Below are 16,342 nucleotides of genomic sequence, written 5' to 3'. Positions count from 1 at the left end.
GCATAATATATAAAGAAAAGATTTAAAGCCAAGAAAATACCTTTTTAAACTATGCTATGAAGACATCATCTTGTGCTTTTGGTCTATAATGAACAGACAAGTACTGAAAAAATTCGGGAAATTCTGTGCAATAAATACAAATTTACTTTTTAGATAAATTTTGACCCTACCAAATATTAGTGAATTCTAGTTATTCGTCTGTAAATCTTCCCTTATTTAGATAAAAGATTGGTAAAGGAAGAATTTGATAGTCTGAATATAAATTGTTTTACTTGTGTGTTTGGCTTTTTGCGCCTGTTTCATGTCGAATCCTACTTCAGTTCCCCTCTCTCTCCAGTGACTACTTGTTTTTAAAGACTACATTCGTTTTTGGTTTTTTGGAAACCAAAAGAGATGAGCTTTTTTAAACTTAACTTGATGCTAATTTGACTTTGCTTTTACTTTATTACCTTTCCTTACAGAAAAAAAAAATAACTTTTTAAAAAAAAATTTGTTTTAGAGAGGGAGAGTGAAAAAGAGAGAGGGAGGGAGAGCGCGTGCACCAGCGCCCCCACACAGGAGCAGTGTTGGGGCAGGGGTAGGGTGCAGAGGGAGAGGGAGACAAGCCAACTCCCTGCTGAGCATGGAGCCCAACTGGGGCTGATCACAAGACCCTGAGATTGGGACCTGAGCCAAAACCAAGAGTCACACGCTTAAGGGACTGAGCTGTCCAGGCACCCCAAAACAACTGAATATTAAACTTGCAAACAACCACACGTGAGAAAAGAAAAATCACAAGATTTTATGAGGTTTTCCTTTGTTTTATATACTATTTTTAAAACAGGCTCTACACATTTTTCTTTTTTTTTTTAAAGATTTTATTTATTTATGTGACAGAGAGACAGCCAGCGAGAGAGGGAACACAGCAGGGGGAGTGGGAGAGGAAGAAGCAGGCTTCCAGCAGAGGAGCCTGATGTGGGGCTCCATCCCGGAACGCCAGGATCACGCCCTGAGCCGAAGGCAGACGCTTTAACGACTGCGCTACCCAGGCGCCCCTACACATTTTTCAATAATCAATATGGGTAAATAATGATACACCTGAAGAGTATTCTCTGTCCTTCATTTTGTGTTTCAATTTTGATAAAAGTCAAGAATTTTTTAAACTTAATTTGAGAATTTAAACTCAAGAATTTTTGTTTCTGAAGTGATTATAGTTTGCTCATGCTAATAACCTCATATAAATTGATACTAATGTCAAAAGATCTAAAAGATCAAACATAGAAGAGAATTTTTAAATAAGTGTATTTGTCATCATTTGAGCATGTTGATTCCCTGTCTTTACTGCTTTATTGAAAGACAATCTCTTTTTAGCTAGAGTAAGTATTGTGTACGTTTAATCTCTGCTGTATAGTATGTCAAAGAATTAGGAATCCTTTTAATTTATCCACAAAAATAATGAATACCCGTTTAGAAAGAGAGAAAATAAACTTATACAAGATAAATAATTTTTGAGGAATAGATTAAAAATTTAAAAAGAGAAATTTTGCTAATTAATTATAGTGGGTTGTTTTCAGTTTTTTTTACTGCTTTTAAATCATATTCCTTGTCTTCTGAATTTTTCTTCTAGATTCCATGAATTGATTCTAAATGTTATTGCCTAGTAGTTGGGGCTCGGAACAAAAGTTGATTTTCTAAATGACTTAAACATTGGGCAGGTAATTAGTATAAACATCTTTGTCTCAAATATATAGAAAATTAGGGCAATTCTTAAGTATTTGTTTTTCATATTGACAGAATTTTTCACATTTACGTATTTTAAAAATATCATGTAATCTTCACTTACTATGTATTAGCAATTATGTTCCTGGAGTGTCACAAAAACATGGTGTTTAATACAATTTTTTTCCCAGTTGTGGGTGGTACTTCCATACTGATTTTATAAAGAAGATGAGAGCCTACACCAAAGCATTTCTATTCTTAGGGAAAAAATGGGAGAACAGAAATGGTTTTGTTGTTTGCTTGCTATTTGTGGAGTTTCTTAGTTAAGATGCTATGGTTAAAAATAATTTTTATTGAGCTTTTATCATTAGTCTGTATGAAGTACTGGAGTATAATAAGTGATAATCCATGGTAACTAAAAAGCAAATTCTTATTTATTTTAATGCACAAGTTGACAATTCACTTGATTTTCTAGGGCTCTCAGTTACTAAAGAATCATTAATTCAGTCAATAAATGTTGGATAAAGTAGAGTCACCTCCAAAGATGATTTTTGGAGAGCAATGTGTAGGAACTATGTAAATGATTAAATAAAACCTATGGAAATATTTGCCAACATTAACTTCAACACAGTAATGTTTAGCCTAATTCTGTTCATTGAATTTTTTTNNNNCCTACATGTGTGCTTAAAATGAAGATTGGTTGTATTTACTACTAAAATAGGTGTACTGATGAATTATTGAACACTACATCTGAGACTAATGATGTACTATATGTTGGCTAATTGAATTTAAATTAAAAAAAATAGATGTACCATGTTAAGGTGAGAATGGCCAAATGTAGCCAGTATACTTATAGGTTAAGTTCAAAAGGCATTAACACATAATATTTTTAGTATCCAAAGCATACTCAAAAAATGTTCAGTCCAGAGTATTCTAACATAAATTTTCAAATACCAAACAGTACAAAACATCAAACTTCTTTTTGTCCAATTTTTACATATACAAACAAGCTGATTTTGCAAATGGCATTGCCATACACCCACTCAACTCAATAAGTCCTTTTTGAATTCCCACTCATTCCCTTTCACCTTTTTATTTTGGGGTTCTCCTCCTCCTGCATCCGTCGTTTTCAGCACTAGGGCAGCTCATATGTGGCTTATGTGAAGGGTGAAAAGGATGGCACGCTAAGCAGGAGTTTGAAATTAGGGAGGCAGTTTACATACTATGCAGGTTGTCAGGAGTTTTTTTGGAACTATAACAAAGAAAACAACAAATACAATAATTACCAATATTTGAATGCCACTCTTCAGTTTACAAAGCATTTTCACATGCTCCACCTACCTGAAGCCTCAGAGCAAGTTTGTTTGGGTACTGAATAACATCTTGCTTTGTTATTTTTCTGAATCATTATATGCATCTGTCAGTTTCTTGACAGCATGGATTGTGTCTTGTGTGTTATAACATTCACACACATATAAACCCCTCAGAAATAAATATTCTTAAACTTACTGCTAAGTTGTTAAAAGTAGCAGATTTGCTGGATTTGATGATGAAGGAACTTTTAAGGCTGTAGGGAGACTAAGGACACCATCAGAGAGGACTGTTGGAAAATCAGTGGTGAAGGGGCCAAAGTCAGCAGGTTGGACACAGGGAGAAGACTCCAGGAATTCCCCTTGGCAAAGTTAATCCTGGGCCAGAGCCCTTCACAACTTGTATATAGAAATCTTCATTATTTTTAATGGCCAAATTGTTTTCCATGGTCCCATCATATCATAGTCAACTGTTTTTCCATTGAAGTGCATTTATCCTAATTTTTAGTAGTATAAGCAATGCAAATTTATAAGCACAAAGTTGAACATAATGGTTATATCCTAGTTCTTGTTCTTAATTTTGTTTATTTAAATTTTCTCATTTTTAAGCATACTTATTAGATATTTAAATTATTAGATTTTTTAAAGTTTTGGTTTTATTTATTTTACTCTTTTCTCATTTTTCTAAATATTTCTTCTGCCTTTGTCATTGTTATATACCCATATCTACTTTCTCTTTATTTTTCTTTTCTACTTTCTTGAGTTGAAAATTAAGTTCTTTTATTTTTAATCACTCTAGGTAAAAATAAAAACATTTGAAGTTAAGAAATTTTCCCCTGAATATAGTCTTAGTTGCATGTCATTGATATATAACTTTTTCATTGCCATTTATTCTTATGTCTATATTTTCTGTTTTTATTCCTTCTTTGAACCTAAATATTTAAAATTTAAGTGTTATCTGTGGCTAGATGTCTTTTTTTTATCTTTAATTTCCAATTTGATAGCATTGTGATCACAAATGATTGTTTAAAGGGAAAATGAGTAAAAAAATGAAATAAGGAACAAACTTGGGGGGGAGGACAAAAGCATGAGACATGGCATTAATTTGTAGAGAAAAACAAAACAAGGCATAAATAAGAAAAGGAACTAAAAGGGCCCAAGGCAGAGCAGAGTACTGAGTTTAAGAGTTCCTGGCATGGCAGCAGGTTTGGATTGTTGTTTAGAGTACATAATGCACAATCGTGTCAGGAGACTGGAAAGATACAGGGGAGGAAGTGTGCGGAAGAAATGCACAGGAAAGACATTCCTCCAAGAAAACCCAGCTGCTCCTTGATTGTGATGGCACATGGAAGCCCAGCAAGAAATGTCTGGACATCACCTGATATGCTCTGATGGTTTAAGTGTTAAGACTTAAGACATTAACCCTTTTCTGGCATCATCCCTTGATCTTTTAGCTTCTTGGGTGAATTTAATTATTTCTGTATCTTCCATCAAATTGGCAGAATGGACTTCAACACAGGAAATGATCCAGGAACCCAAACTAAGGAACACATCTCACTTGTGTTATTTTCTTCATTCAACAGTCTTTCTGAGTTCCTATTATGGCCGGTACTGTGCCATACGATAAACACAAAAGGCCATCATCAGCTTCTAAACATCTAACTTATTTTCAGCTCATATCTGTATGCCAATTCTTTTTTGCTGAGAAAGCAGCTTCTCTTATTTGAGAAAGAGTGACTGGCCAAGGTAGCAGTTACTTCTTAGCCAGAAGAAAATTCCATATACCCACCATCTACCTGCAGTACTGCAGTCACCAGGGGAGCAAAGGAGGAGATGGGTTCCGTGAGCCACTCCCTAATGATTTATTTCATTGACGGGTTTGATTAATGAAGCTACCCAGAAATACCATAGCATTCACAAGTCCCTAGGGAGGCCCTGTTACTTGGTAGTGACCAGCCAGGACTCTGGAGCCAGGTGACCTAGGTTGAATCCTGGCTGTACCATTTATTAGAGTATGACCTTGGGCAAGTTAGTTAAACTCTCATGGCTTGGTTTTTCTGATCTATAAATGGGCATTATAATAGTCCTTGCCTCATTAATTTGGTTTGAAAATTAAATGGGCTAATACTTAGAACAGTGCCCAACACGTATTAAGCACTCAATAAAAATGAACTCTCATTGTTATTGCAGGATGCAGATGCCCTCACCACTGCACAATCATAGAGACAGTGCTGGTCTTGCAGAGAGAATGAAGCTACCAAAGAGAACACAGATACAGGATGCTCAAGTTAAACAGAACCACAAGAGCACGAAGTCCTTGACATTAGAGAGTTAAACAGACATCCAGAAAGCTGCAAAGCAAATTGGAGAGATGCCAAGACTTCTAGAAATCACTGATGGGAATTTCATACTTCATGACTTTTCTTTGAGCAAGTGCAAAAGAAAAATCTGAAGAACTGTCTGTGATGAGCACTAAGAGTTCTGAAATAGAATGGGACTCATAGAAGGACAAGAACGACATAGATCACCCAGAAGAGGGTCCAGAAGAATATAGATTATTCTCAGCCACACTGCAGAGGCTTATCATCAGTTCTTTAGTGAGCAAGAACAAGAAATCAATAGCCGACCCACTCTAAAATCTTAACTATAAAGATCTCATTACAGTATGGATTCAGTCATTCTTTAAAAAAAAAAAAAATCTTTATAAGTGTCATACATTGGAGACAAATGGTTAACAAGACAAATATAGACCCTGCCCACATGGGCTTTATGATCCAATAGGAGAGACTGGCATTAAACAAGTAATCACACAGATGTCATTGCAAGCTTTGATAAGTGCTCCAGAGAAATACGAAGTGGTCAGTGAAGATAGTATCAAGGGCTTTTAGATCTGGGGGTCAGACAACTTCCTAAGAGAACAAGAGTAAGACCATGCCCTGAAGGATAAGGAGGTGTTACTGGGGAAGGAACTGCAGCAGATGGTGCCGGGGGGATAGCATGCTTGAAGGCCCTGGGATGGAAAATGAGGGGTGTGGTCCAAGACCTGGGACGCCTGTGCTAGGAGCAGGTCAGTGGGATGGAGAGTCTGCATGGGGCAGAGCCAGACCCTTACACCACGTTGGCCATGTTAGCATCTTTCTTTTTTTCCAAATACAGAGCAAGTCACTGAAAGACTTTAGGCACACACAATTGACATTGACGTATTCAGATTTGTGTTTCTAATGGATCATTCCAGCTGCACTGTGGAAAACAAGTCTGAGGGACTAGAATGGAAAAGGGAAGTCCATTTGAGAAGCTTTTGGCCTGGCCGTTAGAGTCAAGGCCATGTGAGCACAATCAAATACAAAGAGCCCTTTGCTGTGTGGAGTCCTGAAAGGCTCACATCTCTTTAGCTCTATATGCTACAGAGTGGCACCCAGATCACAGGAGTCCACGTGAAGTAGCGTTCCTCAAGTAGTAAAACTTTTATTTGGATTAAATTCAGTTGAATGAAAAGGTATCAGGAATAACATTTAGCTGTACAGAAGTTTGTGAAAATGGGTTGGACCCACTGAAATAAGCAGCTGGGAATGTGGGCAGAGAAATGTTTGTGCTGATGTACCAGAGTTTTGAGAGGTCACCTGGATGCAGGACAGTTGAGCAATAGAGAAGTTAGACAGATGAAGATCAAATTATTGTACAGATTTTATTAAAAGCAAAGTTGAAGAATTTGGTTTAGGTCAGTGGGAAAGCAGTGTTGCTGATATTTCAGCCCTGAATTCAACATGCCCCAATAGCTCATAGTAGGCCCTGCAATTTTTGGGGAGACAGTGCAGGATGGAGCCTGTTTTGGGGGCTTTTGCCTTTGTGGGCTCCTTCCTCCGTAAATATTAAAATTGTATGTTACAACTTCATTGGTACAAAAACATAATCCAGCCTCATATTCATTTTTTTTCTGATTTTAAAAAGAAAACATTTTTATGGACCCCTAAACTGGGATATGTCAGCCCACCAGAGGTCAGAATCCAGGAATTGTGGGTGGGTGGGTCCTGAGATAGAGGAGGGGGACTTGAGCTGAAAAGTGCCAATAACAGTGTTGCTCTCATAGGGTCCACCCCATGGAACCTGACTGCTTGTTCCTCCAACAAAGTACACTAGGACCCAAATAAATGTTCTGGTTCTGCATCACTGGATTTGTGTACTGACAGATCTCCTCTTCCCACGGATCTGTGTACCAAGGAGCACTAAGAAATGATGTTAATATGTTTTCCAATCTTTATTTTTTATAATAATTTTTTATTATGTTAGTCACCATACAGTACATCCCTAGTTTTTGATGTAAAGTTCCATGATTCATTACTTGCGTATAACACCCAGGGCACCATGCAATATGTGCCCTCCTTAATAGGCCCATCACTGGCCTATCCCATTCCCCCAGTCCCCTCCCCTCTGAAGCCCTCAGTTTGTTTCCCAGAGTCCATAGTCTCTAATGGTTCATTCCCCCTTCTGTTTACCCCCCTTCTTCTTCTCTTTCTTCTCCTACCAATCTTCCTACTTCTTATGTTCCATAAATGAGTGAAACCATATAATAATTGTCTTTCTCTGCTTGACTTATTTCACTTAGCATTATCTCCTCCAGTCCCGTCCATGGTGCTGCAAATGTTGTGAAATCATTCTTTTTGATGGCTGGGTAATATTCCATTGTATATATGGACCACATCTTCTTAATCCAGTCATCTGTTGAAGGGCATCTCGGCTCCTTCCACAATTTCGTTATTGAGGACAATGCTGCTATGAACATTGGGGTGCATATGGCCCTTCTCTTCACTACGTCTGTATCTTTGGGGTAAACACCCAGTAGTGCAATGGCTGGATCATAGGGTAGCTCAATTTTTAACTTTTTAAGGGACCTCCATACTGTTTTCCAGAGTGGCTGTACCAACTTGCATTCCCACCAACAGTGTAGGAGGGATCCCCTTTCTCCACATCCTCTCCAACATTTGTTGTTTCCTATCTTGTCAATTTTTGCCATTCTAACTGGCGTAAGGTGGTATCTTAGTGTGGTTTTGATTTGAATTTCCCTGATGGCTAATGATTTTGAACATTTTTTCATGTGTCTGTTAGCCATTTGTATGTCTTCATTGGAAAAGTGTCTGTTCATATCTTCTGCCCATTTTTTTATTTGATTATTTGTTTCCCGTATATTGAGTTTGAGAAGCTCTTTGTAGATCTTGGATACCAGTATTTTATCTGTAGTGAGTGTAGGGATAGAGGGTACATTCCTCAATTTCATAAAAACCATCTATGAAAAGCCTATAGCGAATATCATTCTCAATAGGGAAAAGCTGGAAGCCTTTCCCTTAAGATCAGGAACATGACAAGGATGCCCACTCTCGCCATTATTATTCAACATAGTACTAGAAGTCCTTGCAACAGCAATCAGACAACAAAAAGGGATAAAAGGTTTTCAAATCGGCAAAGAAGAAGTCAAACTGTCTCTCTTCGCAGATGACATGATACTCTATGTGGAAAACCCAAAAGAATCCACCTCTAAACTACTAGAAGTTATAGAGCAATTCAGTAATGTGGCGGGATACAAAATCAGTGCTCAGAAATCAGTTGCATTTCTATACACGAACAATGAGACTGAAGAAAGAGAAATTAGGGAATGCATGGTGGAATCTTTCCTGTGCACAGGGAAAATCAAGGAAAGAAAGTTTTATGAGTTTTAATAACACTGTGTTGATTGATGACTTGGACAGATAACAGCCTGTTTAAAACTCACTTTTTATCTATTAGTCCCTGGCTTTAAACACATCCCCCTGGGGAAACCAGTCAGACTCCAAAAGGGATGGGCAAAGACACTGACTTGATTTGTAAGAAAGGAGGAGACAGGGCACTGCCAAGAACCATTCAAAGTCCCTGTGGGCAGGGCGGGCAGAGAGCCCTGGTTGGTGCTCTTCCCGTGGCAATGTGGCTATAAATCACCCCATGCAGTGGGCAAGGCTGATAGTTACCCAGGTTTTTCTCTAACATACCTGTTCTTCAGAATAAACAAACCTTTATTCTGGTAGAGGCTTCTTTTCCTGGTATGATGGCTTCTGTTCCCAATTCTGATGAACTGATTTTTTTTGTGAATGGAAGAAAGGTAAGTTTATGAGATGATTAAAGTGAATTTTTGTATACCAGGGACAAAAGCCAAGCTAACTTTTTTTCACTGCAATGCCATTTGTTATGTCTTTATCCTCTCTCTTCTCTCTTTTTCAAGTCATATATAGTAGTATGAACTTGAACATTGATCATTAGTTCGAGGTTTGGTGCAAAGTATTAAGGCATGGGGGCCTTTGCTTGCTCTTTTCTTTTGGAATCAGTAAGGAACTCTCCTTTTCTTTGCTATATCAAGACCAAAGTCAATTCTGACACAGGTATGAAAAATTGTCATTCCCCCTTTTTTTTGGATATTAGCTCTACTTGAGTTCACCAATGCTATTTTAATAGGAGGCATATATGACATTGAGGATAATAGTAGCAAAGAATGATTTTGTTTTGCCTTAATCACCTCACGCTGATCAATTAACCTAGAGGCAGAAGCCTCTCTGAAACATGGAGTACTAGGTAAGCTACCTTCTCCTCTTCAGAAGAGATATGGCAGCTCTAACGCTTAGCGTGGGCCAGTTGTTCTCAATCCTGTACTTTAATGAGCAAAATGAATACGTGGAAAGTTTGAGGTGCCTTGGGACAATTAGAGAAAAAAACTAGCGAAGTATTAAAATGAAAAATTATTTTGGACAGTCATTTGGTGCTAATGCTTTGCTTCTCAAGCCTCGGTTGTTTTAGATTACTGATGTTGTTCCCTAAAGAAAGAAACACAACTTTAATAAAGGCAAAAATTCTTGGGATTTTTACCTGTCAAATAGCAGGGAAACATCATTTTTAGGAAGGCTATGAACTAAACAACAGAAAGGGAAAGAAAAGAACGAAGAAAAAGTCTGGGTTTAGCAATAATGTTTACCAGTAGGTCAGGATCTTGAATGACCTGAAGCCAGCTGGAACATCAGAAAAATGATTGCTGAGTGACAGTTCGTAGTAATTCAGCAGTTAAGAACTTATTCTGAGTGTGAGGAAAATGGGCTTTGCTGCTTTTCCTTTGTTGGTGAATAAAACCATTTCTCCCTTAATATCACATTAGAATGATTATTCCCTATGGTCTTCAGTCTTTTGAATCACAGCTGGTATTTTGCTGTTTTTATCCTTCTCTGTCTTACAAATTTCTAAGACAAGTTGCAGATGGCCAAAGGGGGAAATTATCCACTTCTTTGAAGAAATTGGTTTTGTTCTTTCTGTGGTTGCTTTTCCTTCCTTTAGCAAAGCACACTCGTCTCTGGCTGTGGTACATCATCATCACAGTCTGGACAAGCCTCCTCTTTCGCCTTGTATTACTTTTTTATTCTTTTTATGTCCTATCTCCTCTTTATTTCCTTCCCCCATAAACATCCACTCTTGTGCCTTTTAAATATATGTCCTTCCCATCCACTTTCCATATGGTTATTTAGAAATATAGATGTATCTTTGAAATATACAGTGTTTGGCCTGTGCAATGTTGTGCACGAGTGTGTGTATGTTCTTAACTTACGCAAGTGGTATCGTGACTTAAAAATTCCCTTTTGTGACTCACCACTGTTCTTGAGATTTTTCCATGCTGCTCTGTGAAAACCCGTGGCTTCTGCGTGCTAGTTCTCCAGGCTGTGCACATCCTTCATTCTGCTTATCCAGGACCGTAGCGCTAGACACGTAGGATGCTTCCGATTCCCCACTACCCCAAGAAATGCTGCAGTGAACATCCTATGATGTGTCTCCTCACCAACACTGGCAAGAGAATCTCTAAGTGAGATTGTACCGTGCTGATTTCAGAGGTTCTGACAGGTGGCTTTCCAGAATTCTATACAAGTTACTTTTCCCACAGTTCATTGCATGACAGGTGCTGTTTCCTTGCCAATAGATGATTTGCCAATCTTTAATGTGCCAAAACTTGTTATAATCAGACTTCCTAAGGTTTGCTAATCTAATGGGCATGGTGTCTTGGGGTTTCGCTTGCATCTCTCCAGTTGCTGGTGAGGTTTCCCCTGTTCTCATATACTTACTAAAAAGGGATTTATTTCCTAAGCATCTATAAATTACTGGAGGAAACAGGATGTACCCATACAATTTTGTGAGCATGGCTATTGGTATGACCAGTATTTCTCATATGAACACTGAAATATTTTTTAAATGATTGGAAGTACCATATATTTGATATGTCAGAATTGCAGTTGGCAGCCTTTAATTAATTTCCCAAAGTCTAATCTTGCCTTTTTCATTTGGAAGCTGAGACCATGTTATGATTGAAGAAGACAGCATTAAATCAAGTGTTGCACTCATCGGGCAGCTAAAGTGGTTGGGGAAGGTTTACTATTTGCCTGGAATGTTGTCTCACGTATACAGCTGTCTTTATAGTACAGAATAGTGTCGTCAGGCTGTGTTCCCCCATTATAGAGGAAACAGGAGGAAGTAATATTAGTCTTGGCTTGCACGCCATCATTCCCTACCCCCTATCTTGTTCCCACTATTGGAAATAATTTCCATAGGCATACAATTAGGGTGTTAAAGCAAATCTAACTATAATGCTTTGTTTCTGAGATGCCACTGTACGTAGCCTCCTCCTCGTGCTAAGATACCAAGTTGAGGGGTGGAGGTGATGAGCTCATCTCTGGCTGAGTAAATCTGAGGACTCAGAAGAAGTTTTGAAAATAGGAGGCAGCATATGAAGAATAATGTGGTTTGTTGCCTTTTTCTAGGGTGATAAAAGTAAAAAACACTTTTAATGGAACAATGTCCTCTGTTTCTGGGTTCATTGCTACACTTCCTTGTAAGTTTCTCTCCTGTTCTCTCTAATCTTGCCTGACTATACCTAGCAGAAGAACTATCTGGGCAAGTGAAAGCAGGCTGTTTTCGTATCATGTGCCGGCTTCTGTCTATTGGCAGTAACAGCCAGGAGTGCGACGCGAGAGGCAGAGCCAGATCCACGCTCCCTTCTCTTCCTTTGCAGAGTGGCATCTCCACTTCACTAGGGGGCTTGGAGCAGGGGATGGGAGGGGCTCCCTTTATAACATACACCCCTGACTCCATTAAGAAATCTCTGGCTAACATTTTTTATGACTTCCTATGGCCACGAGTTATCCGAGTCAGTTTTGGAATCTATGTAACTCTTTCCCCAGTTGGGCCTTTTCTGGGTAAGTACAAGGAAAAGTAATCCAGAATTTATAATTGTCACATATATTGGAAAATTCAGACACATTGAAATAATGCTCTATAATTTCTTTAAAATTGGTTTCAAGTGTTAGAAAGGTTCCCCGTGTTATTTTTTTCCCCCTGTGAACTTACCATCTGTCAAAAATATGTCCCCAAAACAATAGATAGAATTGCCCTAACATGTTGGTATTAGGTTCCTAAAGTCCCATTTCTCCTTTCACAACGTAGGTCATAGAGAAGAATGCTGATCCTGAAGTAAACCTACTATACTACCTGAGGAAAGTCCGTATCCTTGTGTTTTACTGTAATGAATCTGGACTGGGTGGTAAAAAGTGGACATGCTAAGACTTCTGAACAAAGTCACCCTGCATTTGTTCAAGGTAAATACCGTTGTGTTTCACTTGTAGAGTCTAGTTGGAGTTAACAAAAGGCATCCAAAAGTGAGAGATTCATGCTCTATTTGCCATAGTTTTCACCTGAGCAAAACCAAAAGAATCATCCAGTGAAGCATGAGTGTGCTAACTTTAGAAATAACTTTATGACCTTTTGAGTCTCACGGCCCGCTGATGACGGTTTTATATGCAGGAGTGTTAAAGTAAAAACATCTAGCCAACTGCTGAGGGGTACATGGCACTGACGGTTTCCCATGATGACTTCACTGACTTGTCACTTACACATTTTCATAGGTCTTATTGGAGAAAACAAGGTTCTATAAACATATTTCAAAATTCCAACATAGAGCTAATGTACTCTCAGCTCTCCACCTCTGATCTGGGCCTTTTTTCACTCCCTACACCTCCAATACCTTCAACAGACCTGCAATAAATATTCAGAAAGAATGTCCTGGGTTTGGGGAAGCACAAGTGATTGTGGCAGTGGTGACACAGATCTGTCTGAGATAAAATTGCCTAGAACCGTACATACATGGTACACGTGCACGTGTAAGGGCTGAAATTGGAATAAGCTCCCAGTCTGGTTATCAGCGTACTACCCAGGTCAGCTTCCTGCTTTTGATGTTGTGCTATAGCTATGTGGGATGTCCCCTTTGGGGGAAGCAAGATGGCAGGTACCGTCACTGTATTGTTTTTGCAACTTCCTGTGAAACTGTAAATATTTCAAAATAATAAGTTAAAATATATATACTTATTGAACACCTACTAAGAGCCAGGCACTCTGTTAGGCTCTGGGGATTCAATGGTATACAAGATATTGTTATCCCCTCTCTTCAGGATCTCCACTTCCTTCCCCCACTTCTGTCTTTTTGCCTCCCAACATACCCATCTAAAAACACTACTTTGTTTCTCCCTGTTATTTTTTTGCCAAATTTATCTAAGAAATTATGTGTACCTGATGTCTCATTTTCTCTCCAGACTCTGTCTCTCACTATATAACCCCTTGCAATCTGGTTTCCTAACCCATCATTCCACTGCTCTAGCCATTATTGTCTCCTAGTGTCCCATTCAACTCACCATTCTGCCCAAGCCAATTATGACCTCCACCCATGAAATCCTTATTAAACTCACCCAGAAAAGGCCCCGAGCAAATTCCAGTAGATTCATAAAGACCCTAAAGCAGGAGATTTACATGTATTATTTGTTCTCTCTTTATGAAAACATGCAAATATCTTACAGGGAAAAGGTACACAGTGCTTAGTGACATTACCAGTTCAGAAGCCATGGTTATTAAATTAATATTCTCTAATCCAATAAGAAGGTAGAAGCATACATTGCTGAACAGGGCAAGTTAAGCCTCCCAGAGACTGTTTTCTAAGTTTTTCCCATGCACTACTTCCCCCCACCTCCACAGCGACCCATTGTCCACAACTCTGAATTCAAAAGCCTTTTTACACCTCTTTTGGATGTAACCCCTGATCTCTCATGAGGCTGTTGGTAGTCTTCCTGTCCCACTTAGTGTGAATGCCCCTATGAGTCACTGCAGACAGATTAATGTGTTTGATTAGAAGGTGCTGCCCTAGCCCCACTTGGGAATGCTATCTTATAACCTTTGTAAAATACGGATAATTTTACATCAGAAATGCATCCGGCCTCGAGGGTTTCAGATAAGGCAGTGTGAGTCTGTAAGTATTTCTTCTTATCTTCATCACTGAGCTCATTTATATGCAAAAAAAAAAAATGAAACAACTCTCTAAACAAGAAGCCTCGGTAAGACTGAAGAAAACGTGTTACTTGTTATCAGTATCCAAGGAAGAACAGCATAAAAAGCAAAGTGGACGGCACCCCTCTTTTTCCTTGACTCCCTTCCTTCCAGTCTATCTCACAGGCACCAAGTACAGCTGTGGGGGAGGAGGCTGTGGCGCCTGCACTGTCATGGTGTCAAGATACGACCCCAAGACCAAGAAGATCCAGTATCCTTTGTGTTGGGCCAAGCCCTGCCCTAGGTGCACCTGGGAAGGACCAGAGTCTCCTACTTTTCCTGCCCACAGACACTCCCCTCTCTTCTTTCCAGCTGTTTATCACACTCACACTACCTCCAGGCCTGCTCGGCCTGCCACTTCCTAAGCTCCAGATCTTTCCCGTGGACTTTGTTTCCATCAGAGTATATCTGTCCGGTGTGCCAATCTCTCAGGGCCATGCTCTCTATTGCTACACAAATACTTCTTTGCTTTTAAGCAAGACATTTCAGAGTGGGGTGTCAGGCAAGAATGGCTTAAACACAAAGTGGTGATACATTGTCCTGGTAGAAGATTTAGGTCTTTGACATACAATAAGGAATTATTTGCCTGGAAGGGTGGAATGGGGTCTCAAATCACCTTGGCCTAAAATGTAGTTTTGCTCACTATGACTGAAAGTGGTGGTGAAGGGATTATCTGGCATGATTCCAAGTTCTTGTCTTAAGTCACTGGGTGGTGCTGTCCACAAATTAGGGAACTTGGGAGAGGAGGAGCAGAGGAAGGGACAGCCATAAATTTAGCTTTGGACACATTGCACTAATTATAGGACACCTAAGAGGGCTTGTCCACAGGTATCTAGATAGACAGTTCTGTCACTCAGAGAAGAGGTCTCATCTGGAAGTATAACTTACTGGAAGCTATCAATATAAATAGTAACAATGGTAATGAAAATAGCTCACATTTTTTTGAATGCTTATCATATACCAGGCAGTATTCAAAGTAGCTTAGATATATTATCATATTTAGTCTCCAAAGCAACTTTGAGATAGGCATTACTGTCACTCACATTGAAAAAGGAGGAAGCCAAGGCAAAGAAAGTTAAATAACTGGCTCAAGATCATGTGTGCCAGTTGGCGGTGATGGCAGGGGCTCAGCCCTGGGCCACCTGGAATGTAGCACACTACAGAAGAACTTACAACTGCAGGACACTGTAGAACAACAGACATCTCACAAAAGAGAAGAAGAGGGATCAGTCCGAGTTGAAGGAGGAGAAACGAGAGGAGAAAGTTCCAAGAAGTTAGAAGTTGTCGATAGTATGAGACACCAGGGAGTAACCCAGTGCCGTTAGATTGCTCCTGGAACAAGGTCAGCAGAGAGATGAAGCTGGAGGATGAGATACAGATGACACAGGAATGGCTGCAAGGCCGGGAAGTTGTGGAAAGCTCTTGAAGAAACTCGGCTAAGAAAGGAAAGAAAGATGGGCCAGTAGCTGGAGAGAGACATTGGGCTGGGTTTGGTTTTGTGTAATGACAGCAAACACTTGAATTTACTTTTAAATTCAGGGGAATTGAGGGAACTGAGACTGTAGAAAGGAAGAGGTTAGGCCGACTGTCGGTGATGGAGCAGGTCCGTGGGGAGAGAAGAATACATGGGAGCCAGAGCTCAGGGGAGGAGGAGGGAGAATTCCTGCCCTCCTGGCCTAGAACGCAGGGGAGTGACTGCAACTCTGGGTGAGAAGTGGTGGGCTGGGAGTGTGTGGGGCTCGTGCTTCTATTTTCCAGATGAGGTATGAGGTAAGACTGAGGGGAGCAATGAACACTGGAGGAGCTGTTACAGGAAAGGAGAGAGGGGGTTTAGATTAAGAGGAAGTTACATGTAATATGGGAGGAGGAGGGACTTAGAGGACACAAAACACAAAGAGTTACCTGTTACACAC

At 39.5% G+C, this 16,342-nt stretch overlaps 2 protein-coding genes across 2 annotated transcripts in view; both read left to right on the top strand.

The window, feature by feature from the left end:
- Positions 1-5,781, top strand: part of LOC103659730 (aldehyde oxidase) — a 161,516-nt gene extending 155,735 nt beyond the window's left edge. The window contains exon 44 of the transcript XR_005837875.1: positions 5,199-5,781. The gene's annotated coding sequence lies outside the window, so the exon portion shown is untranslated. The remainder of the gene's footprint in view (positions 1-5,198) is intronic.
- Positions 5,782-9,081: 3,300 nt separating this feature from the next.
- Positions 9,082-16,342, top strand: part of LOC103659731 (aldehyde oxidase 4-like) — a 55,897-nt gene continuing 48,636 nt past the window's right edge. Inside the window, exons 1-3 of the mRNA XM_008687327.1 lie at positions 9,082-9,135; positions 12,504-12,561; positions 14,544-14,640. Coding sequence (XP_008685549.1) covers positions 9,082-9,135; positions 12,504-12,561; positions 14,544-14,640 — 209 coding nt within the window. The remainder of the gene's footprint in view (positions 9,136-12,503; positions 12,562-14,543; positions 14,641-16,342) is intronic.

This window comes from Ursus maritimus, unplaced genomic scaffold, assembly GCF_017311325.1.
Source record: "Ursus maritimus isolate PB19 unplaced genomic scaffold, ASM1731132v1 scaffold_1, whole genome shotgun sequence".
Taxonomy (NCBI): domain Eukaryota; kingdom Metazoa; phylum Chordata; class Mammalia; order Carnivora; family Ursidae; genus Ursus; species Ursus maritimus.
This window is presented reverse-complemented; position numbering and strand designations above follow the sequence as displayed.